Source organism: Gracilinanus agilis, chromosome 2 (genome assembly GCF_016433145.1).
Source record: "Gracilinanus agilis isolate LMUSP501 chromosome 2, AgileGrace, whole genome shotgun sequence".
NCBI classification, from domain to species: domain Eukaryota; kingdom Metazoa; phylum Chordata; class Mammalia; order Didelphimorphia; family Didelphidae; genus Gracilinanus; species Gracilinanus agilis.
Genome location: NC_058131.1, coordinates 424478586 through 424505729, shown reverse-complemented (window position 1 = coordinate 424505729; position 27144 = coordinate 424478586). Strand labels below are relative to the sequence as shown.

The following is a 27144-nucleotide window of genomic DNA, read 5'->3' as shown; positions in this document are numbered from 1 at the left end:
CACACAAGAACCTGATTATACTTTAATAAATAGTACATATTTAGTTACAATGTGAGAGTCATCTCTAAATCAACTGTTTGTAAAAAACATTCTTGTCTAGTTAGAGCAAAAATAAAAATCAATATCATACTAGAAGAAAAAAATAGATTGTGGACAATTACAGTAGCTCGAACTGGACCTACTGAAATAAGCTATTTAAACATAGGAAATGGATAAAGTACAAGACATTTATTCTGATTATCATTATTTTCTCCAGAAGTTTATCTGAGATGTAAAATGATTAGAAGTCAGACTCGATAAGGATGAGTCCAAAATAGCCCAGAAATAGCTTCAGTCAGCAAACACTTGATCCTCTTGGACTGCTCTCCTAGATTTCATCATGGTCTTCAGAACTCATTATCCTGTAATTTTACATAAACTCTGAAACTCACACCAACTCAGTATCTCCTGCTCCTTGGGCCCCTCCCTCCCTCTGATTGGAGGGAGTAAAGGGTGGATATAGGTGAGATCTCCTTCTAGATTTTCTATTTAAGGAAGGGACTCATCCTATCATTTCCCACTCAGACTCCATCATGTCCCTGCATCTGATTCTTCCTCTCCTTTTCACCCCCTCCTTCAACTTCATTTTATTTATTGTCTTCTCCCAATAGAATGTGAGTTTGCCTTTTCTTCAATTTTCTAGTAATTAACACAGTGACTGGTCCATAGTAGGTGTTTAATAAGGTTTACTGACCAACTCTTGCAAAGCAGAGAGATATAGCAGCTAAAGGCAACACCAGTTTGAATATATCAAAAAATATTAGAGAAGGATAGAGGATGATAAGTAGCCTTGCTTCATAAAATAGCAAACTATGCTAGAAAGGAAAATGAACCTTTTGAAGGCTTAGCCTGACACTTGACTAAGCTAGATCATCCCCAAAGAATTTCAAGAAGAACCTGTAAGGAAAATAAATAGGCAAAAAAAATGAAGCAAACCTGTGGTTTCTGAAATTACATATATATTTTTATCAGTGTCAATAGAGCTTTATATGGAACATTTAGACTCAACACATTAGTCCCCATTGTGCTATGTAGAGAAGTAGAAATGGGACTTTAATGTTGAAAACAGGAAATAACATTTCCAAAATGTTGGAAAAAATAACAAGTAGAGTATACACAGAAGAAATCTATTATCAAGGTAGCACCATTTTCAAAACATTGAGTTCTGATTCTCAAGATATCTGAAAGAGGATAAGATATCACATGATGGTAAGATCCTCCAGATGTTACTGCTTGTAGATGTTTTAGTATTGATTGCATCAAACTCTCAGAATAATACAAATTTTCCTCAGGGAGATTCGTGACTATTCAAAAGAGATTGACCATATTGGCCTTTCCGTAACTAGTGTTAAAAACACACTTCCTTCTTAATGGAAAGTTCCATTTGCTGTTGATCAAAAATCACTATATTAGATGTTAAAGTGTTTTGCAAAGCTTAAAGCTCAAAATAAATGTTAGCTATGGTTGCTAATGACTATTGTTATTTTAGAGAAATTACTATCGTAAATTGTATATTATGAAGTGCCAAAACAAAATGCATCAATTAAAAAAAAAGAGATTAGAGAAATAATCCACGTAGGAGAAAGAGAAGGGATAAAGAATATCCATTGTTCAGACTATGACATGCCATTGGGATTAGGTGAATCCATCAGTGCCTAACTCTTCGGCAATCACTATGGATAAACAATAAGCTATCCATGAAAACCTTTGCTGATCCCCTATCTGTTAGGACTTTGTCTTTCTTCAAACATTCCTAGAGCAAGAACATTGTCCAATCTCTCTTTTATCCTTTTAACTCCCTAAACTTTCATCATGTGGGCATGTTTTATTTCTTTCAGAAAAATATAAATTCCTTGGAAATTTTACTTTTTTGTTTTGTAGGTGCTTAATAAATGTTTCTTGTGTTGCCTTAGATAGATTGCTAGGCTTGGTGTAAGGAAGACTCAACTTCCTGAGTTCAAGTCTGGCCTCAGACATTTACTAGCTATGTGACCCTGGGCAAGACACTTAACCATATTTGCCTCAGTTTCCTTGTCTATAAAATGAGCTGGAGAAGAAAATGGTAAATCACTGCAGTATCTCTGCTAAGAAAACCTTGAAATGGGGTCATGAAAAGTTGGGAACAACTGAACTGAAAACTGAAAACTGAAATTGAACAACAAAAAAAATGTTTATTACATTGAAGTGAATTGAAATGAAATGACCTAAACCCAAATGAACCCATACCCAAAATTTAACAGGAGGGAGAGTAGACTGGATTCCATTTGGGAAATTAAATAGCAATTTCACCAATCCTAATCTGCTCTTTGATGCAGGAATATACTTTTTGGAGAGCTAGATAGAAAGCCAAGCCTAGTGATGGGATGTCCTGGGTTCAAATTTGGCCTCAGACACTTTGGCTTTCTGACTCTAAGCAAGTAACTTCACTCCAGTTGCCTAGCCCTTAATGCTCCTCTGCCTTAGTATCGATTCTAAGATAGAAGGTAAAGGTTTTATTTTATTTTATTTTTAATTTTATTTTTTAGAATATTTTTCCATGGTTACATGATTCATGTTCTTTCCCTCTCCTCCAAACCCTGCCCTCCCTCCCAATTCCACTGGGTTTTACATGATCACTGATAAAGACCTATTTCCATATTATTGATAGTTGCACTAGGGTGATCATTTAGCACCTACATCCCCAATAATATCCCCATCAACCCATGTGTTCAAGCAGTTGTTTTTCTTCTGTGTTTCTACTCCCACAGTTCTTCCTCTGAATGTGGATAGTGTTCTTTCTCATAAGTCCCTCAGAATTGTCCTGGATCATTACATTGCTGCTAGTAGAGAAGTCCATTATGTTCGATTGTACCACAGTGTATCAGTCTCTGTGTACAATGTTCTCCTGGTTCTGCTCCTTTCACTCTGCATAAATTCCTGGAGGTCATTCCAGTTCACATGGAATTCCTCCAGTTCATTATTCCTTTGAGCACAGTAGTATTCCATCACCAAGAGATAACACAATTTCTTTAGCCATTCCCTAATCAAAGGACATCCTCTCATTTTCCAATTTTTTGCTACCACAAAGAGTGTGGCTATAAGTATTTTTGAACAAGTCTTTTTCCCTATGATCTCTTTGGGATATAAACCCAGCAGTGGTATGGCTGGATCAAAGGGCAGGCAACCTTTTAGCGCCCTTTGGGCATAGTTCCAAATTGCCATCCAGAATGGTTGGATCAATTCACAACTCCACCAGCAATGCATTACTATCCCAATTTTGCCACATCCCCTCCAACATTTATTACTTTCCTTTGCTGTCCTGTTAGCTAGGTGTGAGGTGGCATCTCAGAGTTGTTTTGATGTGCATTTCTCTAATTATAAGAGATTTAGAACACTTTTTCATGTGTTTGTTGATAGTTTTCATTTCTTTATCTGAAAATTGCCTATTCATGTCCCTTGCCCATTTATCAATTGGGGAATAGCTTGATTTTTTGTACAATTGATTTAGCTCCTTATATATTTGAGTAATTAGACCTTTGTCAGAGTTTTTTGTTATGAAGACTTTTTCCCCAATTTGTTGCTTCCCTTCTAATTTTGTTTGCATTGGTTTTGTTTGTACAAAGCCTTTTTAATTTAATGTAATCAAATTATTTATTTTGCATTTTGTAATTTTTTCTAACTCTTACTTGGTTTAAAATTTTTCCTTTCCCAAAGATCTGACAAGTATACTATTCTGTGCTCACCTAATATACTTATAGTTTCCTTCTTTATATTCAAGTCATTCACCCATTCTGAATTAACCTTGGTGTAGGGTGTGAGATGTTGATCTAAACCTAATCTCTCTCATACTGTTTTTCAATTTTCCCAGCAGTTTTTGTCAAATAGTGGGTTTTTGTCTCAAAAGCTGGGCTCTTTGGATTTATCATAGACTGTCTTGCTAAGGTCACTTGCCCCAAGTCTGTTCCACTGATCCTCCCTTCTGTTTCTTCATCAGTCTCTTCATCAGTTTTGATGATCACTGCTTTATAGTACAGTTTAAGATCTGGTACTGCTAGGCCACCTTCCTTCACATTTTTTTCATTATTTCCCTTGACCTTCTTGCTCTTTTATTCTTCCAAATGAACTTTGTTATAGTTTTTTCTAATTCAGTAAAAAAGTTTCTTGGTAGTTTGATATGTATGGCACTAAAGTAAATTAATTTGGGTAGGATGGTTATTTTTATTATGTTAGCTCATTCTACCCATAAGCAATCAATTTTTTTCCATTTGTTTTCCATCTAGTTTTAATTGTGTGGAAAGTGTTTTGTAGTTGTGTTCATATAATTCCTGTGTTTGTCTTGGCAGATAGATTCCCACGTATTTTATATTTTCTAGGGTGATTTTAAATGGAATTTCTCTTTCTAACTCTTGCTGCTGAGATGTGTTGGAAATATATAGAAAGGCTAATGATTTATGTGGGTTTATTTTATATCCTGCAACTTTGCTAAAGTTGTTGATTATTTCCAATAGCTTTTTAGTTGATTCTCTAAGATTTTTTAAGTAGACCATCATATCATCTGCAAAGAGTGATAGCTTGGTCTCCTCATTGCCTGTTTTAATAAGAAGGTAAAGATAAAAAAGAATCTAATTTTTAACCTCAGATTTCTCTTGGTGATTGTATATGACTATAATTCTAGAATACTACAATCCCTGAAAAATCAAAATTTCAGCTGATGCCAAGGGTACAGGAGAACTCTGTGGGCAGCAGGCATCAATAGACAGCAGCGTATGACTCACTTGCAAGAAATGGTGTAGAGATCAGGAAATTCAAGATTGCAAAAGGCTTTGGGCCAATTGTATAGTGAAAATGAAGCAGGACAGCCTAGATGCTGTGCTGATCCCCATGTTATATTAAGAAGACAGTTTTTGATGTGTTGGATTAATTCTCTTTGGCAGTGATTCTCAAAGTATTGTCTCAGGACATTTTCAAAAGACCTTTAAGATAAAACTATTTTAATAATAATACTAAGATGTTTTGACTTTTAATACAGGAAATACAGATAGATAATACATAAACAAAAGCTCAAATTCTAAGAACTCTTAGGAACTTCCAATTCCAATTCTTCCCCTTTGGGCTAAAAGAGTTCTCAAAATTTCGAACTGGGAAGGCCCACGATGACTACCACTTGATTCCTGAGAGGGAAATGCACATTAGAAGCTCATAAAGGGGGTAGCTAGGTAGTTTAGTGGTTAAAGCAAGGCCTAAAAACAAGAAGTCCTAGGTTCAAATCTGACCTCAGACATTTCTTTGCAGTGTAATCTTGGGCAAGTCACTTAAATCCCAGTTGTCTAGCCCTTACTGTTTTTCTGCCTTAAAATCAAGTACTGTATTGATCATTAAACCATTATTATTGAATCAATTAGTATTGATTCTAAGGAATAAGGTAAGAATGAATAAAAAGTTTTTTAAAGGATCAATCTAGTACTTAAACCAAGGATTCAACATTTCTGTGGAAGAGTTAGGTTTATCTTATTTTTCAGACTGATCCTGGGTCCAAACTGAGCTCTGACTCAGTCCATAGAATTTGCCCTGGCTTACATCTTCAATACATTAATGTTGACTGGTTTGGGGACAGAGGAGGCATTTTCTCAGAAGAGAGGAGAACTTAGTAACAACTGATTGACAGACTGACCGACATCAGCTCCACAAGGGAGACAGGACAGGGATTACTGTGGATTACCATGTAACTCTAGAGGTGGCAGTAGTTAAAGACAGTAGTATAACTACAAGGCATTCCTGAGAGAAGCAGAGGAGAGGTACTGCAGGCTGAGATTGGGGAATTGGTTCCCTAAAGGAGAAGCCAGGCATATCTGAGGTTCCTCCAAAGGACTCATAGGAAACCATATGGCCCCAGGTGAATAGGGAGCCATGTAACCCTAGAGATGGCAGTGATTAAAGATGGTGGTAGAACTATAAGATATTCCTAGGCCTTGCCAAGGTGGGAGCTGCAGGAACATGAGCCAACTGATAACTGTGCAGTGACAGTGACAGATTGATGGGAAAATTCTGAGACCAAGAAGCTGGAGCCAAGGAGAAGGGATAGTCATGGTATGAAAGAACCAAACTGGACTTTTCCCTTCACTAGTACTTAAAAGTTAGATGAATGGTATATGCCCTGGGAATGTGGGTTGATTGCTCAGTGATCCCATGTAGGGATCCCTCTGGGCAGTTGACCTAACCAGGGTCATCTGGTTTAAGTTTAAGTTCAACTGGTAAAAGTTTGAAATATTGTGTCTGAGGGGCAGCTAGGCAGCACAATGGATAGAGTAATGGGCTTGGAGTCTGGAGATCTTGAGTTCAAATCTGGCCTCAGAAACTTCCTAGCTGTGTGTCCTTGGGTAAGTAACTAAACTCTAGTTGCCTAGCTCTTCCCACTCTTCTGCCTTAATGTCATTATAGATTCTAAAATGTGAGGTTAGGGGAAGTAAGCAAGCAAGAAGGAAAGAAAAGAAAAGAAAAAAGAAAAGAAAAGAAAAGAAAGAAAAAAGAAAGGAAGCAAAAGAAAGAAAGAAAGAAAGAAAGAAAGAAAGAAAGAAAGGAAGAAAGAAAGAACGGATAATGGTATAGAAAGAATAATGGTATCTGCCAAGGTAGGGCTTGTCAGGAGGAAAGTTCATTTATTGTAGCAAATCTTAAGTGCTTTACCCTACCTGAAATGGAGGTTAGAGATGGAGGTAGGAAAGATGGAGGCTCAACCAGGGTAGTACTATAAATCTGGAGGTGACTATATAGGAGGCAGTGCTCCCTAGAGGGAGGGGGTCAACTTTTTATGGATCCCACTTGCCTTACCCTATGGGGTAGAGGTAGAATTTTCAACCTTGGGGTAGTCTCTGGGATAGGGGCTCACTACAGCAGGAAGGAAAGAGGTTTTTTCCTTCTTCGTAGGCTTGGGGTGTGAATATTTTCTATTTTGTTCTTTATGTTGGGTAAAATAAAACCTGTCCTATATTCTGTTTATTGTTAAACTGAATGGTTTTGTAGAGGTTGAGCCCTTTACAAATTCTGATATTTCCTGGAACTCTGAGTGGGCACTCATGCCAAAGAGAGTGATTTGTGAGAAGACTCTCCAATTGATCTGAGTTTGTATAAACCAGTAGCTGTGGTTCTAGACCACATTATATTGTTATCAGCATAACTGCCTTGCCCTGTTCCTGGCCCAACTGTGCCAACTAGCTCTAGCCTGGGGGTGAGGAGGGGAAGGGGGCTCCTAAAGCAGAGTCCGTTTTCTGGGCTGATTAAGGCTGTGCAAGAGAGAGGACCAAGAAAGTCAGGCTAGAGTTTTACACTTGAGTAGAGTAACAGGGGCAGTAGCACTGGTAATCTGACCCCCTGACCTTCTCCTTCTGTATTTATAATCCTGGGTGACCTCACATGCTGTCCACCAGGAGAGGACTGGCTCTCAAAATAGCTATGTCACAGTGTCTCCCCTCAATCACCCAGACAGGTCAAGCTCCAAGCAGCCTTGGCTGAGGGGAAAGCCAGGCGGGTTGTAAGCCATCAGTCCTTTAGGAGATGGCTCAGCAACTTCAGAATGACAAAGATGAGGCACCCTGCTGGCGTCTGGAGGCAAAGTAGATGGACTCTTCCAGGAAGCTCTCTCAAACTCAGGGGAAAAGCCAGGATTATCCTTACACACTGCCACAAAGTAAGTGACCTCTATTAACTGGGTCAGGCCAAAGAATTGACTCAACCACCTCCTAGGGGAAAAAAAAATAACCTAGGGGGGAAGTAATCATTTTTCAAAAACTTGAATGGTTATTAAATGAAGATCTTGTTGGATTAATGGATTATGCTCCTTCTGCTTGACCTGAGAGGGCAGAGCTAGGAGCAACATGAAGAATGATGCTGAGGCAAATTTGGACTCAATTCAAAGAAATAGTAACTAATAATGAGAACCATTAGGAAATGGAATAGTCTGTTCTGTGAAACTGTTAGTTCTCTCTGGAAAGGAAACTCTTTATCTTCTTCTTTGCATGGAGGCTGGATAACTAAAGTCAGAGAATCTGAGTGGCTTATATCGTTCAAATGCATTCAGTCTGAATGGACCCAAAATTCCTTCTGTAACATTGTTAATCAGTGGTCAATATATGTGTGTTTTCATTTTTCTTTCTACCATGCTCTGTCCCTGGGGCAAGGAAAGACTGGGATAAAGCAAAACAACATATAATTTCCAAGTTGCTTCAATTTGGTTTGGATAGTTAGACACACACCCTTCCATGACAGCTATAGCCTTCCTGGCACCATCTTACTCAAGATGTTAGCAATGGGGAGAAGGCCAGGGTCACACAGAGAACTGACTTTATAGTGAAGGTGTGTAGGAGTACAAGGAAAAGAGATGAGGAGAGAACAGAAATTTTTAAAAAGGAAAGAATGAAAAAAAGAGGAGAGAGAAAATAGAGAGAATGGACAGAAAGGGGAAAGAATAGAGAAAGGGAGAAAATAGTGAGGAAAGAATAGAGGGAAGTAGAAAATTTGTGGGTAGAGAAGGGATTAAAAAAAGGAGGGGGAGACAATATGGAGAAAAGCAGAGAAATGGGAGAAAGAAGAGATCAGACAATATTATAGTAATTATTTAATTAAGAGGAAGCATGGTGGTGGATATAAGAAAAGATAGAAAACATAGGATGGAATATCCACTGGCTCTTGAGTCAAGGGACATGGCCCCAAGTCCTCTCTCTGATGCCTACTCCCTGTGTGACTATGAGCTAGATATTTAAATTTACTGGGCCTCAGTTTCCTCGTCTATAAAATGAAGAGGTTGGACTAGATGTTTTTTCTGGTCCTATCCATATAAGATTTATATAAGATTTATGATCTTATAATAATAATATTTCCCTCTTCCATAGTGCTTTGAGGTTACAAAATCCTTTCCTCACAATAAACAGGAGGGCATTATAATACTCATTTTATAGATGGTGAAAGTATCAAAAGAACTTGCCCAAAGTGTCTGGATTGACCCAGGCTTCCTGATTCTCAAGAATCCTACTTTACCTGGGACAGCTGGGTAGCTCCATGGATTGAGAGCCAGGCCTAGAGACAGGAGGTCCTAGGTTCAAATCTGGCCTCAGACGCTTCCCAGCTGTGTGACCCTGGGCAAGTCACTTGAACCCCATTGCCTACCCTTACCACTCTTCTGCCTTGGAGCCAATACACAGTATTGACTCCAAGACAGAAGGTAAGGGTTTAAAAAAAAAAAAAGAATCCTACTTTATCACAATATCATGAAAAAAAAAAAAAACTCTGCCTAGAATGTGGGAGCCTTGGTTCCAGTTTGGAGCTATGCTACTTTAATAGCTATATAATCTTGAGCAAGATGATCTTTAGGATTCTGAAAGTCTAAGTTCTAAGTTAAAAGGTTTAGTATAGTTTTAGCTATGGTGTATTTATTGAAGTGCCAGGCTTGCACTCAAGTAGATTCATCTTTCTGAGTTTAAATCTGGTCTCAGACACTAGCAATGTGACCCTGGGCAAGACCATAAGCCCTGTTTGCCTCAATTTTTTCATCTGTAAAATGAGCTGAAGAAGGAAATGGCAAACTACTTCAGTATCTCTGCCAAGAAAACCCCAAATGGGGTCATGGAGAGTCAGACATGACTGAAAAAAGCCTGAACAACAAACACAGCTTTGACATTCTATGTACTGTGATTCTTTGTTTTAGGATTCTGTGTCATCATGGGACTTTAAACCTGGAAGGGATCTTAAATTAAATTAAATTAAATCCATAGTTGAAACATGAATTCCTTCTAAAGCAGTCCCAATGAATGGACCTTGGCCTCTATTAGAGACTTCTGGTGTTGGGAAACCCATCACTTAGAGATAACCCATTCTACTTTTTAATATTCATTTTTCCTGTTGTTCCTAATTCTGTCCCCTAAGACTAAGCAAAACAAATATAAATTCTTTTTCAAATGGTAGCCTTGTAAATATTTGGAGAGACATAGACCATTTCTCTCTGTCCCGACCCCAAGACTCTCTTCTATGTATTAAATATTCCTAGTTACTTCAATTCTTCTCTGGCATGGTATTCAGTTCCTTCTCCTGGACCAAGGACTTTGTATATATTATTTCCAAATTATGATAGCCTGAATGGAGTACTATTTGATATGTAGTTTGGCTAAGGCACAATGTAGAGAGATTATCACCTCCTTTCCTATGGGTACTATACTTCTATTAATTCTGCCCAAGATTTGCATTAGCATTTTTTGACTGCCATACCACATTGTTGATTCATACTGAGTTTGTAGTCCATCCATCAAAACCCCTACTCCCTAGGACATCCGGTCTTTTCCCCATGGACTATACTGTTTAGCTGTATCTCTCTAATTTAATTCTTGCATAATTGATTTTTTTTAAACCCTTGTACTTCGGTGTATTGTCTCATAGGTGGAAGATTGTCTCATAGGTGGAAGATTGGTAAGGGTGGGCAATGGGGGTCAAGTGACTTGCCCAGGGTCACACAGCTGGGAAGTGGCTGAGGCCGAGTTTGAACCTAGGACCTCCTGTCTCTAGGCCTGACTCTCACTCCACTGAGCTACCCAGCTGCCCCCCATAATTGATTTTTTGAATCTGAGTATAGGACTTTACATTTATCCCTATAAAATTTCATTTTCTTAAATTCAGCCCATTATTCTAATCCCAGTTTAACTCCTACCTTTTGTAGGAGGCCTTTTCCCAATTTCTTAATTCTAGTGCCTTCCCTCTGTTGATTATTTCCTTTTAATCCCATATATAATTTATTTGTACATGTGGTTTTACTTGTATTCCCCCATTAGACTGTGAGCAAGGTAGAGACTGTCTTTTGCTTTTCTTTTCATCTGAAGTACTTAGCATGATTCCTGGCATATAACAATTGCTTAATAAATGTTTATTGACTGACACAAGCCTAATGAAATAGTTATGAATCCCTTCCAGCTTTCTTTTTAACCTGATGTGATCAACATATCTTCATTTAAGTCTTTGATTAAAATATCCAATAGTAGATGCTAAAGCCAGAATTCATGTATTAAAGACCTTCTTCCAATTGGAATTAGTTCCAAAGCATTAATTAATCCATTACTCACTCTTTTCAAGGTCCAGGCAACTGGCTTTGAATGCATCTATATCATATAGCCTACATTTGTTTTGTCCACAAAAATATTTTAAGAGACTGCCGAATTCCTTGTCAAAATTGAAGTATGCCTGTGGCAGTCATCTGATTTTAGTAGTCTAATCATTTAGAACCCCGGCCCCATGACATTCGTCTGTTAGGGTTTTTTCCCTAAAGAATCTATTATTATTATTATTTATATTATTATTATTCCTGTTGACTCCTTAGGAGCATAGGGCCGCAACCATCTCACACCAGCGGACTCTGTTCTGGGCAACTTCCCCCAGCTGGGCCCATGTCATTCCGACCGTTTTTGTTTCATTTTCGGCAGATCTTCGCCAGGTCTGTTTTGGCCTTCCGACTTTCCTCCTCCCTGAAGGGTTCCAGCTCAATGCTTGTCTGGCTACGTTGTCTTCCGGTTTTCGTAGCGTATGTCCTATCCATCTCCACTTACGTTTCTTTATGTCCTGACTAATGGGGTACTGGATTGTTCTTTCCCAGAGACTAGCATTGGAGATCTTTTCAGGCCATCTGATGTTCAAGATGTAGTGTAGACGTCTATTAACAAAGACCTGGAGTTTGTTGGTGTTGGCGCTCGTCACTCTCCAGCTTTCTGATCCATATAGGAGGACGGCCTTTACGTTGGTGTTGAAGATTCGGAGCTTAGTGACGAGGGACAGTGCTTTGGAGATCCAGACAGACCGCAGGGTGTTAAATGCCTGTCTGGCTTTGTTGATTCGGTTTCTGATGTCCTCATCTGCTCCGCTGTCCTTACTGACTATGCTACCCAAATAGGTGAAGTGGTCCGTCTCCTTGATGTTTTCTCCCTGTAGTTGGATTGGCAGGTCCTGTCTGCTGTTGACTGTGATCACCTCGTTCTTCTTGTTGATCTTCAGACCTGTCTTCTCCGCTTCTTCAGAGAGTCCTGCAAGTTTGGCTTGCGCATCCTGCTGCTTGTGAGAAAGGAGACAGATGTCATCTGCGAAGTCAAGGTCCTCAAGCTGTTTGGTATGAGTCCATTGAATGCCCGTATTGTTGTCCTTGGTAATTCTTCTCATGGTCCAATCTATGACCATCAAGAAGATAAGGGGCGAAAGCATGCAGCCTTGCTTCACTCCAGTCTTCACTGTGAAGGGAGCCGTCCGTTTCCCATTGTGGATGACCTGGCAGGTAAAGTCTTCGTATGATGTTGATGAGCTTCGGGGGAATCCCATAATGCTGCATCAATCTCCAGATGATGTTCCTGTCTACGCTGTCAAATGCCTTCTCGAAATCCACGAAAGTCATGTAGAGGGGGGACTGCCATTCGATGGACTGTTCGATGATGATTCTTAGGGTGACGATATGGTCGGTGCACGATCTGTGCTGGTGAAACCCTGCTTGTTCTATTCTCAGTTTCCTGTCCAAGGCCTCCTTCAGTCTTTCTAGGATTATTCTGGTCAGGATTTTGCTGGGAGCGGATAGAAGCATGATTCCTCGCCAGTTGCCGCATTGGGATAGGTCACCTTTCTTGGGTAGCTTCACCAGGTAGCCTAGTTTCCAGTCTGTCGGGACTTGTTCCTGTTCCCAGATCTTCTGCAGGAGGGGTTGTAGCATCTCCGCTGACATTTCTGGGACCGTCCTTGACAGTCCCAAGCCCGACTGAAAAAGGAGAGGGTTGGGCGTGGGGCTAGCAACCCCACCCCATAAAAAATCACATTTGCTATAGAAACCGCAACCTCACCAAACCAACAAAACCGACGATCGCCTAGTCTGGAGGATTGCTCTCCAACAGAGTCCATGACGCGTGCTGGTGAAAGCCTCTGGGAAGCCAGCTCGCCGATAAATCTTCTGACAACCAAGGCAAAAACCAGAGTAGCAACATGGAACGTAAGAACCTTATACGAAAGCGGAAAAATCGCTCAGGTAGTAAATGAGATGAAAAGATACGACATCAAGGTCCTCGGTTTATGCGAGACCAGATGGAATGGAAGCGGCCAGACCAGTCTGATATCAGGCGAAACCATCATTTACTCTGGCCATGAAGACCCGGACCATTCCCACACCCAGGGAGTAGCACTGCTCATGACACCTGAAGCAAGAAAGGCGCTGATAGGCTGGGAACCTATCCCGTCAAGGCTTATGTCAGCAAGGTTCAACTCTAAGGGGAAGAAGATCACCATCATCCAATGCTATGCACCCACCAATGTGGCATAGGAAGAGGAAAAAAGAATCTATACTGATTTGGAATTATGTCAAAAAAGTTATAAAACTCTGTATACCTTCTGACCCAGCAATACCAATATTGGTTTATTTCTGAAAATGATTAGGGGAGAAAGAAAAAGAACTTATATATTCTATTTATGGTGGCTCCCTTTGTGGTGGCAAAGAACTGGAATTGAAGGGATTCCCCTCAATTGGGGGATGGCTAAACAAGTTGTGGCATAGGATTGTGGAATACTACTATACAGTGAGAAATGACAAGCAGGTTAATTAAAAAAAAATGGAAAGAAGGGCAGCTAGGTGGCTAAGTCCATTGAGAGCCAGGCATAGAGACAGGAAATTCTGGTTTCAATCTGGCCTTTCACATTTCCTAGCTGTGTGATCCTGGGCAAGTCACTTAATCCCCATTGTCTAGCCCTTACCACTCTTCTGCCTTGGAACCAATACACAATATTGTAGGATTTAAAAGAAACAACATGGACAGACCTACATGATATTTTGAAGAGTGAAATAAGTAGAACTAAGAGAACATTTTATATAGCATCATAAATATTGTTTGAAGAGCAATTATTAATGTTCCCCCCCAGAGAAAGAACTGACAAATAGAAACAAGGAAGACATAGTTTTTTATATACATATATCTTTTGGTCAAATAATGCCTTCTCTAGTACAGGGAGGGGAGGGAAGGAGAGAAGGAATTGCCTAGGAATTTTAATGTCACAAACAAGTAAACAAATTTAAAATAAAAAATAATAATACTAATAAAATGATCTATGCTGGTTTAGATTAATCTTTACTTTCTACTGCAAATGTTCACAAACTATCCCTTTAATAGTTTGTTTAGAATTTTGCTGGGAATGAAATAGAACTGCTCTTTCTTCTTTGAAATGGAGAACATGACATTTGTCCATTTCCATTCCTGTAGCAACTTTCCCATTTACTACAGGTTTTCACAGCCAACAACAGTAGCTCGGCATTCATTGCTGCCCATTTTTTCAATAACTTGGGACACAGATTCTATAGGTCTCACGAATTGAAGTCATCAAGGATAGCTTGGGTAGTTCTCAGTCATCTTCTGACTTATCTTAACTTTCATTTCCTTGTTAACTATCTCCTCCCGCCCTCCATACTGCCCAGTCGGAATTTAGAAAAATATTTTAAAGCCTACAAGAGATTTAAGATTAAAGGAGAAGGGGATAACAGATGATAAGATGGACAGAGAGTATCATGAGAGCAATGAACATGAACTTGGACATACCTTGGGAGGTAGTGTTGCATAGAAGGACCTGGTGTGTCCATGGAGTTAAGAGTGTTGGACATGACTGAACAACAACAAAAAATCATATGTGGATGTGTTCTCTTTTTGAGGCTAAGTATACTCAGTTCTTTCAACTGAGGCTTACCTGACAGGGCATTCAAACATTTTGGTCACCCTTCTCTGAAGAAGCTGCAGCTGCTCACCATAGCATGCCATTTTGGCCATGGACTCTGAGATTCTGAAAGTCCAAGTTCTATGCTAAAATACAGCTTTGGTTCAGATTTGTCCTCAGGCACTTACTAGCTGTGTGACACTAGGCAAGTCACTTAACTCCCACTGCCTAGCCCTTATTGCTTGCCTTGGAACCAATACATAGTTTTGATTTTAAGATGGAAGGGAAAGTTAAAAAAAAAAAAAAGCACAGCTTTGACATTCCATGTTCTATGGATTAAGGTTCTTTCTTTAATGATTCCATGTCATCATAGACTAGGTACAGTTTTGAGGAGCTTTAGGTCCTAGGTTCAAATCTGGCCTCAGACACTTCCCAGCTGTGTGACCCTGGGCAAGTCACTTGACCCCCATTGCCTACCCTTACCACTCTTCCGCAATACACAGTATTGACTCCAAGAAGGAAGGTAAGGGTTTAAAAAAAAGCAAAAAACAAAAACCCCCAAATTTTGAGGAGCTTTCCCACTAAATTGTTTTGACTTATACCTTCAATCAGAGAAACTGCAGGAATGCCTGTATTTGACTTATTTTTGCTCTTTTCTACAGGGCTCTCAGCTCTCTCATGCAAACACTCAGGCTAACTAAATGAGCTATACCCACACGTATCCCTTTCACATTGAAGTTTCTATATTTTTTGGGTAGCATAAGAAATTAAATGGGAATTTTTTAGGAGTTTTGCAGAAGCCACAGATGACACACAAAGGCCAGCAGACAATACAAGAAAAGTACAGAAACTCAGAAATGCAAAAAATATATGTATGGTATTTTTTTGCTTTTTTACTTAACATTAACTTGATTTTTACTTAACATCGACCTTACTATAGCCTACAACCAAATAATTAATCCAAATTTTACAATAAGGTTCTATAAACACCCCATAAAAGAAAAATGAAAAATTCAGACTTCTCTGGTATAAAAGGGGGGTCAAATAATGTTTGTGAATTTTCCAGATCACCAGGGTTCTATACCCTTAGCCCTTGTGATATGGAAGGGATAATTGTATATATAAAAATTTAGTCTAACAAATACATATAGAATGGATTTATAGCCACGAGGTCTATAGAAAATTCTCCTCCACCTTTCACAGGAATCTAAACAATTTTTCCAACCTACAATATTACATTTTGTGGCTCAGGATTGCTAGAGTCTACTTTACTCCTGGGAGCCACCAAGGCCACATGACTTAGAATGCCAGGAAAAAGAGGAATGCACTCTGTTGTTATGATCTCCCTAGTACTAACAAGAGCAAGGTCCTTAGGTTTGCTCCTCCCATCATGCCTCTCTGTAGTTATTCTTCAGTACATGGGGTTCTCTGATAGACCTTTAGCAAGGACAAAGTCCTTGGTTTGACTTCTCCCACAATTCTTCCATTGTTCTGTCTCCACTGGGCATTGGTTCTTAAGGGTATGTTATTCTCTCTCCAGATCCTCTGTCTACCCCTTTCCAGTAAGGTCTGCATATTTCCTCTTATATCTGGAAGTAACCCCAGGAGTTTCCTGCAAATAAGGAGAGAGAAATTTACCTGAACTAGTGGAAAGGGGCTTATTTTCATACCTGATACACTAATGCCCTTCCTAAAACATGATGCATAAAATGGAACATAATCCTCCCACTAACATCTGACCTCATTTCATAGAGGATAGTGATGAATATGGCACCTTCCATTTCTATATTACCTTAAGGTTTATAAACACTCTTCTTATAAAATCCCTGTTAGTACAACTATTTATCAAAATCATTTTTCATACTTACACTGAGCATGAAATCTCAAGAGCTGAAAGGGGCTTCTATTTAATGCCACTCAACTTGTATGTGAACAGTAACCCAGTTATGTTCATCTGAAATTGGCCATCAAAGCTTTCTAGCCCCAGCAGCAGACAATCTGTCTTTGATTTGCTTTTCTCCCCCAATATACCTATTCCATCCATTCTGGATATCTTTAGTGTTTCTCCCCATCTGCCTTCCCTCCTAACAGGAATCTTATAGACGGATGTTATGCAAAAATTCAGTCTCCAATACTTACTCTTTTTTCTATTTCCCAGACATGTTTTTTGTCTTTAAAGAAACCATTTATCCAAATTGATTGTAAAATAAAGATCAGAGAAAGTACATAGAGAATATATAATAGGCAAGAGTGAAGGAGCTCTCTCACTGGAAATGAGGTAACTTAATTCAATTAAGAAAAGTCCTGGATTTCACCCAGAGGGTAAATCTAAGTTGGTTAGTGAGTTCTGAGCTCTTTCTCAAAACCCTCGTCTATTTTCTTCTTCAATACAAATGGTCTGTAGTATATTCTCACAAAAATATTGTTTCTATTTATGCCTCTGTTCATCTTTATCCAAATGATTTTCATATGCTACCCTCCTCTGGTTCTTGGATTTTCTCATATTTGTATATATATCTTTATTAATATATAATTATATTTTAGTATATCTGTCTATCTGTCTGTCTATCTATCTATCTATCTATCTATCTATCTATCTATCTATCTATCTATCTATCTATCTATCTATCCATCTACACAATAATCCTCTACCTTACTTTTTTGCTCATCCTATTTCTTTTGAGTAAGGCACACTCTTCCAGAGCCCCGTTTTAGTCATAGGATGCATCCCACTCAGTTTCAGTGATGCAAGAGAGGGAGAAAGGACTTTTGCCCAAGGTTACATGGAAATTCAGTAAAGAAGTTGGGACTGAGACTCCATTCCCCTGACTCCCAATTGAGGGCTTTTCCCACATACATTCTCTGGTGGAAGCTTACCACCACCTCTCTGTTGTATCAGCTACTTGGGGCAGGACTGTCTTACAGCAGTAGAAGGCACAATATGGTTGCCTATAGTAGGCACTAAATGAATATGAAATTGTGTATCTTGGACAGATTACATCCTCTCCCTGAGCCTCAGTTTCCTCTTTTGTAAAATAGGGATAATTGTCAATCTATCTTGTATGATTATGGTAGGAAAAGCACTGCAAAAAATTTTTTGGTTTGTATTTTTTGGTAGTGTTATGATTTCATTAATATGGGGGGAACTCCCCACCCCATCTAGATCAACACCTGGGCTGTAAATCATGACTTCAGAGATTTTCCCAGGGTTCTCTGAAGTTAAATGACTAGTCCAGGTCATACAACTGGGACTGGAAACTAGGTCTTCTTGACATCAAAGCCAAGGACTTAGATCATTTAGCCCAGCAGCTTTTTGGTGTCAGGATCCCTCTTTAGACTCTTTTTTAAAAAAAAAACCCTTACCTTCTGTCTTAGAATCAATATTGTGTATTGGTGCCAAGGCAGAAGAGTGGTAAGGGCTAGGCAATGGGGGTTAAGCGACTTGCCCAGGGTCATATAGCTAGGAAGTGTTCGAGGCCAGATTTGAACCCAGGACTTCCTGTCTCTAGGTCTGACTCTCAATTCACTGAGCTACCCAGCTGCCCACCCTTTTTAGACACTTACAGATTATTGAGGACCATCCTCCATGAGCTTATGTGGATTATAGCTATCAAAATTTACTATGTTAGAAATTAAAACATCTTAGAATTATCATGAACATGATTTTGACCTTAAGAACCCCCTGAAAGAGGCTTAGAGGGCCTCCAAGGTTCATGGAGCACATTTTAGAAAATTGCTATGTATCGTAGCAATAATAATAGTGTACTACTATGTTGCCTCTCTTGTAATGTTCATATATTATTATTGTTATTATTACTATTAGTCTTTACTCTGGAAGTTATTTCTCATTTTTTGCCTTGTGGATCATCTAAGACTATTTTAGTATATCTATCTATCTTTCTATCTATCCATCCATCCATCCATCCATCCATCTACACCAGGGGTTGGCAACGTATGGCTCTTGGGCCATATCTGGTTCTTTTGAGCAATGGGGGGTAAGTGACTTGTCTAGGGTCACACAGCTAGGAAATATATGAGGTCAGATTTGAACTCTCTATCTACAGAGTGACCCAGATGCCCCCATGCCCATGCTATTTTTTTAAAGGATCTTTAATGACTCTGAAGTCCTAGGCAGAGAAGTTTGTGGAGCTAAAGTGTTAGTACTTTCCTTTCTCCCAGCTCTTAATGGGGACTTTGGAGGAGAGTGGAGGACATGGAAACAGACCAAGCTGATAAAAATTTATTTAGTCTTTACTATGTGCCAGGCACTTTGCTAAGTGCTAGGAATGCAAAGAAACACAATCCCTGCTATTGAGTTCACGTTCTAATGGGGGAGACAAGATGCATATACACACAGGATATATTTGTATAAATAGGAGCTTATCCTGGAGGCAAGGCGGGGGAGGAGAAACAGGGTGGAAGGAAGGAAGGAGCAAAGAGCAATGAGTGGGAATGGTTTCTCGGAGAAGATGGGTTTTTTTAGCTGAGTTTTGACAGAAATCAGGGGAGCCAAGAGGCAGAGATGAGGAGAGAGAAACATTCCAGGCATGGAGGACATCCAGTAAAAAACCATGGATGGGCTAAGAAAAGGCAGGCAGCTAACTGGTATAGTAGATAGGCAGCTGGATAATGAGAATTGAGAACTGGCATTTAGGTTGGCTGTTGAGAGATGATAGGTAACTTTGGAGGGAACAATTTTGGCTAAATGATGAGGTTGGATGTCATACTGAGGAGAGTTTAGAAGGCAATGAGAGAAGAGGAAGTGGAAATAGTTATTATAAATTACTTTCTCAGGTTGTTTAGCCATGAAAGGAAGGAACAATATAGGATGACAGCTAGTGGGAATGTAAGGAGTTAAAAAAAATTTTTTTTAGTATGAGAGAAATGTTTTTAGGCAACAAGAAAAACAGCTAGCAGAGAAAACTGACGATTATTTGAAGTGGGGATGAGAGAGGGGCCCATCTGTTGAAGAAGATGGGATGAGATGGTTGGAACTAAGGATAAAGGGAAAGGGCTCTTCTTGGCAAGGAGAATGACGGTGTCTTCATATGAAAAAGGGGTGAAGGAAGATATAATAGGGAAAGACATCAGAGTGATGTGAGATATTGAGGGGAGAAGAAGAGGGAACTCTTGGTGAATGGCTTCATTTTTTTCCCAACTGATAGGGTAAAGGCAGGGGGTTACCATGTGAGGTTTGAGGAGAGTGGGATGAAAAGAATTGGTATAGCTGCTATGGTGAGTGGAACAGTGAATCAGTTAGGGAAATGAAAAGGAATTTCCTTGTCTCAGTTGAGATTATATGACATAAATTTTCAGTGGACACACTCAGAATAAGGGGGAAAGGCACTTAAGTGTAGTGTGGGCTTGTTCACCAAGGAGTCAAGATAGGGAATGGATGAAAAAGGTAACTAGCAGAGAGAGGATGGCTTGGGAAAGAACTGGGTAGTGGAGAAATTGAAGTTTATGATGGAGACAAAGAATAGAATTGGGCAAAGGGAAAGATAAAATGATAAAATATTATGATCAGATAATGGAATTTCATAGTTCATTAAGCAGAACACTTATGAATGATGGCAAGACCACAAGTATGACCATCTCTATTGTGTGGCTGAAATAGGGGAAGGTCATGGGAAATAAGTGAGTTGTAGAACTGGGAAACTAGGATGTTAGATGGAGTGGTACTAAGTATGTTGAAGTGACCTAACAGAAGGATGGGCAACTAAGTGGCTCAGTAGATACAATGCCAGACTTGGAGTCTAAGACTCATCTTCTTGAGTTCAAATCTGAACTTCAAGCTTACTAGCTGGGTAACCCTGGGCAAGTCACTTAACCCTGTTTGCCTCACTTCTTCATCTGTAAAATGAGCTAGAGAGGGACAGCTAGGTTGCTCAGCAGATAGAGTCAGGTTAAGGGTTAGAAGAGTCTAGGCTCAAACCTGGCCTGAGATACTTCCCAGCTGTGTGGCCCTGGGCAAGTCACTTAACCCCAGTTGCCTCACCCTTATCACTCACATCTCAGAACCAATACTTAATATTGATTCTAAGACAGATGGTAAGGGTTTAAAAAAATGAGCTGGAGAAAGAAATAGCAAACCATTCCAGTATCTTTGCCCATAAAACCCCAAATGGGGTCATGAAGAATGGGACAGAGCTGAAATGACTGAACAGAGTTGAGGTGGAGAGAAAGAACTCACTGAACTCATTGAGAAAGTAAGGAGAATGTCCTGGCTGATAAATAATACCTACAACGAAGCTTGACTGGGTGATAAATATGGATTGAATGATTCTCAAAAGGGAGAAATTACTGGATGATTATGGTGAAGGGACAATGTGGAAAGTGGTAATGGAGATCAAGGACTACTATGACTACACCATGACTACACCTCTATATAGCTTGAGTGAAATTGCAACCAAAGGGAGGCCAGCAGGGCTGTGCCATCAGTAGGGAGCCAAGACTCAGTGAGGAGAAGATGAAAGGAGTGAGAAAGGAAAAGCCTTAAGATGAAAGCAAGTTTATTATCTATAGAACATGCATTCCAGAGAACAGAGCAGAAGGATCTTGAGTGGGACATTTTGAGGGGTGGCAGGAAGAAATATTAAGGGGGATGAGAAGAGAACTTAGTAGGGTGCAGGGAAGAGGTTTTATATAGAGTGTGGAATCACAAGGATGGGAGAGTATGATAGAGTGGGAATATGCTAACCATTAAGGAATGTATTCTATGGCTTCAGATATGGTTTAGAGAAAAGGGCTTTATTTTCAGAGCCATGGTTTCTGATATTAGCTCAGGGGGCTCCTACCAAAGGATAAATAAAAAGGACTTGGAAGAAAGTTTAACAAGATTGTCCCAAACCTGATCAGTAAGTTTCTACTGTTCTAGCTGCATGGCCCTGGGAAAGTCACTTAAGCCCATTTGCCTAGACTTTGCCCTTCTGTCTTAGAGTTGTTACTAAGACAGAAAGTAAGGGTTTTTTAAAAAGAGGTTTCTAAATGGGGAGAAGGAGATGTGTGAGATAAATGTTGCATAACCCAAAGAACACTGTAATCAAGAAACACTAGGATTAAATCCTAGTTTCTACTTGCCAGTTGTGTAAATTTGGGAAAATCATTTTCTTTGGGCTTTGGCTTCTTCATCTATAAAAATGAAGATAAATAGTATGTATACTACCTCCTTCACAGAAGTCTTTCAGGAAAAGTACTTTGTAAATCTTAAAGTATGCTAGAAATGTGAATTGTTATTGCCTCAATGAGCAGGGTGTGGCAAACTGAATTTAGGATCTTAATATAAGGTGGCAGCTAGGTGGCTTAGGAGATAGAGAACTAAGTCTGGAGATGGTGAGGTCTTGGGATCCAAGTTGGCTCAAACTCTTAATAGCTGTGTGACCTTGAGCAAATCACTTAGTCCTGTTTGCCTCAGTTTCTTCTTATGGGGAATGATTTAGAGAAGGAGATGGCAAACCACTCTAATAAATCAACTCAATTGCCACCAGTTCCATGAAGTCAACTCTATTACCCCCAAGGGGAAGTGGTATCTCCATTCATTTTGATCACTCCTTTGTACTTATAAGATCATTTAGAATTGGAAGAGATCTTAGACATTTTTTGAGTCTAAACCCTTCATTTTACAAATGATGAAATTAAGGAACAGAGATTAAATAATTTACTCTAGGTTCACACACTATATTAAAGTATACCAAGCAGGATTTGAATGCAGGTCTTCCTGACTCTAGATCCAATGCTTCATTCACTATACCACTTATTTATCTAATCCCCTTATATGACAGTTATTTGTGTGGTGATAAGGTCCTGGAAAGGAGAGTCTGTCATATTCCCAGCATTTAGCAGAAAGATATGTTCAACAAATGTTGCTCGAATTGCTAAACTGTAACTCCCATTTCCCAGCTTCATAGATTTAGAAATGAATCTTAATAAATAATAAAATAATAAAACCTTCTTATTTCAAATGGAGAAATTGAGGTGAAAGAGGTTGATTAATTTGACTAAATTCACATAGTAAGTAAGGAACAAAGCCAAGATTCAACCTAGGTCCTCTGACTCCAAATCGAGTGGGTGAAGAAGGAAGAGAAGGGAAGGCAGATACCTGACACTAGGCACTATCCCAGCCCCTTCTCCTCCTCCACCTCCCCCCCACCTCAGGATCTGGTGTCCACAGCTGAGTAGCTAGTGTGGCTTTTGTTTATTTATAGCTCAGCCTTGTACCCCACCCCCTCAGCCTTGTCCCTCTCTTTTGCCCCCAGGGGAAGAGGAGGCTATATGGGCCAAGGGCCACTCTTGAAGGGACTGCGGGGCACTCCTGCAGGGCATCAACCATCTCCAGTCTACCTCCATCCCTAGAGGGTTGTCCTGGGAAAAGGGGAAGGAGACATTTTGCACCCACTGCTCTTCCCAGCTCTAAAAGTCTGTAAGAGCTTATGAGGGGGAAGAGAGTATGGGAGTGGAGTAGGGGTATTAGCAGAATTAGGGAGAAGATAAAAGAGTGTGTGTGTGTGTGTGTGTGTGTGTGTGTGTGTGTGTGTGTCTGCCAGGAAAAGTTTGCAATGGTTCTTGAGAAGAGATGTATTCCCGACTTCCAAGGCACAGTTGAGAGCCTCCTGGGAGGAATGAAGATGAGGGTCCTAAGGCAGGGGATCCAGAGGGTCTGAGGTAGGATGGGGGTGGGGATTTCAAAGGTCTTTTGGGAAGGGTTTTGGAGGTCTAGGAAGGTTGTTGGGTCCCAGGCATTGGAGTGAGGTCGGGAAGTGGGGTGGAGGTGGTCGGAGGGGAGGAGCTGGTTTCCAGTGGTTAGAAGCGATCGAGAGGAGCGATTGCCCCTCCCGACCCCCCACCCCCCATCCCCATCCCCCGATCTCTGGAGGAGGTCTCGGCCCCTCGAGCCCTCTGGCGTGCACGCACCTGGCAGCGGCAGATGACGTCGGCGTCGGTGGCCAGCAGGTCCACCACCTTGCCCTTGCCCTCGTCCCCCCACTGTGCGCCCAGCACCACGGTCACCCTGGAGCCCACGGCCGCTGCCTCCTGCTGAAGCCTCCCGCGCTTCACGCCCCCGGGGCCGGTGGGCCGCTCATTGGGGACCCGAGGCCCGGACATCTTCACGCTGGCGCCACTGGGCTCCTCCTCAGAACTCTGCTCTACTGCCGCTGCCTGGGTCTACCCCGCGCCCCGAGGTCCCAGCGTCCAGACCATTAAATGGAGCCGGGGACTCCGGGAGGGGGTGATGACGTCATGTCTGTAACCTCCCGGGAGGGGCGGGGGTGGGGAGAGCCCTTTGGCAGAGTCAAGGCGCACTGACCGGCAGGGCAGCAGGGGGCACTGAGAGTGGACAGCGGGCATCGGAGATCGGTGCGAAACGCCTCTACGGGGCAGCCAAGCGAACTGGGAAGGGAAACTCAGCTCCAATCTGGACTTTTCAGCTTTGACCTTGGGCAAGTATCTTGCCCTCTCCTAGTTCTCCGTTTCGTCCTCAGTATATATAGGGGCTTGGAATAAATTATCCTAAAGTGAGCTTGGAGCTTGCCCAGGTCCCCAGGATCGAAGGCAGGGGGCTGATGAGTGATTAAGCTAGATTACTTACTAGATGGATGCCCCTTGGAAAGTCTCTTCTCCGGACGTGTTTTCTCCTCTGTAAAATGAGGGGATTGGTCTTAAAGGTGGTTTCCCTCTCTCACATCCCATGATCCTATGAAGCTGGGCTATCTCTTTCCTCAAGGAAGGTGCAGAAAGGGACCTGGAGGGACTGAAGGGCACTCCTCAAACAGGCTCAGCTTAGAACCCTATGTGTTTGCAAAAGGGTGACGTGTAATTTCCCCTCACCCTGGCTTTCTTTGTGTAAGTGTGGCTCTCCCTCTGATCCACTCCATCAGCTTTTACTTGCATGTGAGGATTGGGTCCCCACAGAGACGCTCAGTGAGGACTGATTGCTCTATGGGCAGTGCCCAGTGCTGGGCTCTGGGAATACAAGGATGGAATTAAACAAACATCTGTGAAGGGCATTTTGCCAGATGCTGGGGTCACATAGATAAAGCCAAAATAGCCCTTAGTCCAAACCTCAGGGAGCTTACAATCTACTGGGGGCAGGGTGGGGGAGGATCATCCAAATTAAGTAAAAATATATACAGAATTTCAAAGTAATTTCAATGGGGAGAAAGAGTGCTAATTACTAGAGGATGAGGTTCAATCAAAGAAGGGCAACCCTAGTCCCTGAGGAGCTTATAGTCTAAGAGGGATATGTAATACAAGGGAGAATATGATTGAGCCAGAGATAAATTTCAGCTGGGAGAATCAGGGAACACTTCATGGGGGAAATAGCACCCGAGTGAAGGATTTTAAAAAAGGAAGGAACTTCAGTGGAACAAAGGCAGTGAGATGGAAGTGGATTTACAGCTCAGAGGCATTCCTTTGGATGTATGGAGTAGTCTGGTTTTACCTGGAATGTTTTGTACATGAAAAGGGAATAATTTGAGATGTCTGGACAAGTAGGTTGGAGTTGCATGTCAGTGGTTGAGTTTATATTTGATTTTGGTAGGCCATTGGAAGCCACAAAGGTTTTTTAGTAGAGGAATAATGTGAGATTAAGAAGTAATGGGAGAATGGGGAGCAGCTAGATGGTTCAGGGGATAGAAAGCCAGACCAACAGAAGTGAGATTCTGGAGGCTTCAAATCTGGCCTCAGATACTTCCTTGCTGTGTGGCCCTGGGCAAGTCATTTAACCCCCATTGCCAAGCCCCTACCAGTCTTCTGCCTTGGAAACAATACAAAGTATTGATTCTAAGACAAAAGGTAAGGGTTTAAAAAAATGAAGTAATTCAGAGGGAGCTGCTAGATGGCTCAGGTGAGACAGAGATAGAGAAACAGAGACTGAAAGAGGGAGAAGAGAGAGGGGGGCGGGAGGGAGGAGGCCTGGAAATAGGAGATACTGAGTTCAAATCTAGCCCCAGATGAAATTCCTATCTGCATGGCTCTGTACAAGTGATTTAACCTCAATTGCCTAGCCTTTATCTCTCTCCTAACTTGGAACTGATACTTAGTAATGATCCTAAGGCAGAAGGAAAGGGTTTTTTTTTTTAAAGTAATTTGTAGATTATCAATTGGAGAAAGTGAGATTGGTGGCTAGGATACCAATTAGAAAGCTGTTATGAGACACCTCAGCACTTCGAAGTAGGGTCCATACTAGGATGACGGCAATGAGGATGGAGAGATGTATAAAAAACAATGTTGAGGAAGGATTCAGAAGATTTGCTGCTTGATTGAATATGTGAGATGAGGAAAGATAACTCTAGCTTGAATGTTGGAGAAGATTGCAGTGTCTACAAAAGAGAGAGTTGGGAGAAAAGGCAGATTTGGGGAATGGAGGAAATGGATTTAGTTCTTGACTTGTTGACTTTGAGACACCAATAGAAGGCGGAGGTGGTCATGAAGACTTAGGGTTGGATATATAGATTTGGGAATTAATGAGATTACCAAGGGAGAGAGTATAAAGGGAAAGAAGGTTCAGGACAGAACCTTGGAAGACACCTACAGCAAAAGGGAGAAAGAAGGTGAATCAGCTCAAACTGACTCTGGAGATCCAGTTATTAAACTTTCAGAGTGAACATTTACATTTCAGAAATTGGCAAATGTCCCCAAACAGGACTTGATTTGTTGTTTTGCTGAATTGTCTAGACTTAATAAAGTGTTAGAAAAAATGTTAATAATTCAGATTAAATTGAAAATGCATCTTACATACATATTTTTTAGAGCAAGTTTTCAACCTGAGAAGAACTATGGAAGTACAGTGTCATGTAAGCCAAGGAATAATGATGATGACCATAGCTCATATTTGGATGACATTTTCATGTTTACAAAGCACTTTTTCTCTCCACAGTTCTGTGAAAGAGGTAAGGAAGGATTATTGCCAATTTTACAAATGAGGAAACTGAAAGGGGAAGGGATTTATTCTTGATCACATGCAAGGGTAAGATTGGGACTTTTCACTTTTGGGGTTGCCTCTCTAGCAATGCCAGATTCTCCCAGACAGATGGCTCAGCTATACAGGATCACGCAGGAGGCTCAAGGAGATGGTTCAATCAGGTTACAGGGAAGCATATAGGATGGAGAAGTCCAGATATACCAAAGCCAGTAAAGGAAGGTATCCAGTCCTTTCCAGGTAAAGAGAGAATGAATTCTCCAGCACAAGCTAACTGACTCTTTCCAGTAGAATTCTAGAATTTCTTACTCTGCTTTCCCATACCTTTGCCCTCTGCACACACACACACACACATAACTTTACTTGTAACAATAGATATGTAAGTGGAAATTAATATGAGAAAGGAGAAAACAGTAGCAACTGAGCTGAACCTTGAAGAAAGCTAGGGATTCCTGTAGAGGTAAGGTGGAGAAAATACAGTTCAGCCATGGGGAACACTGTAAAAAAATGTG

General features: G+C 40.7%; 1 protein-coding gene across 2 annotated transcripts in view; it reads right to left on the bottom strand.

Annotated features, from left to right (window-relative positions):
* Positions 1-23904, bottom strand: part of ADSS1 (adenylosuccinate synthase 1) — an 84004-nt gene extending 60100 nt beyond the window's left edge. For both annotated transcript variants that reach the window (XM_044664647.1, XM_044664646.1), the window contains exon 1: positions 23626-23904. In XM_044664647.1, the coding sequence (XP_044520582.1) occupies positions 23626-23817 (192 nt within the window). In that variant the 5' untranslated portion in view covers positions 23818-23904. The remainder of the gene's footprint in view (positions 1-23625) is intronic.
* Positions 23905-27144: the final 3240 nt, after the last annotated feature.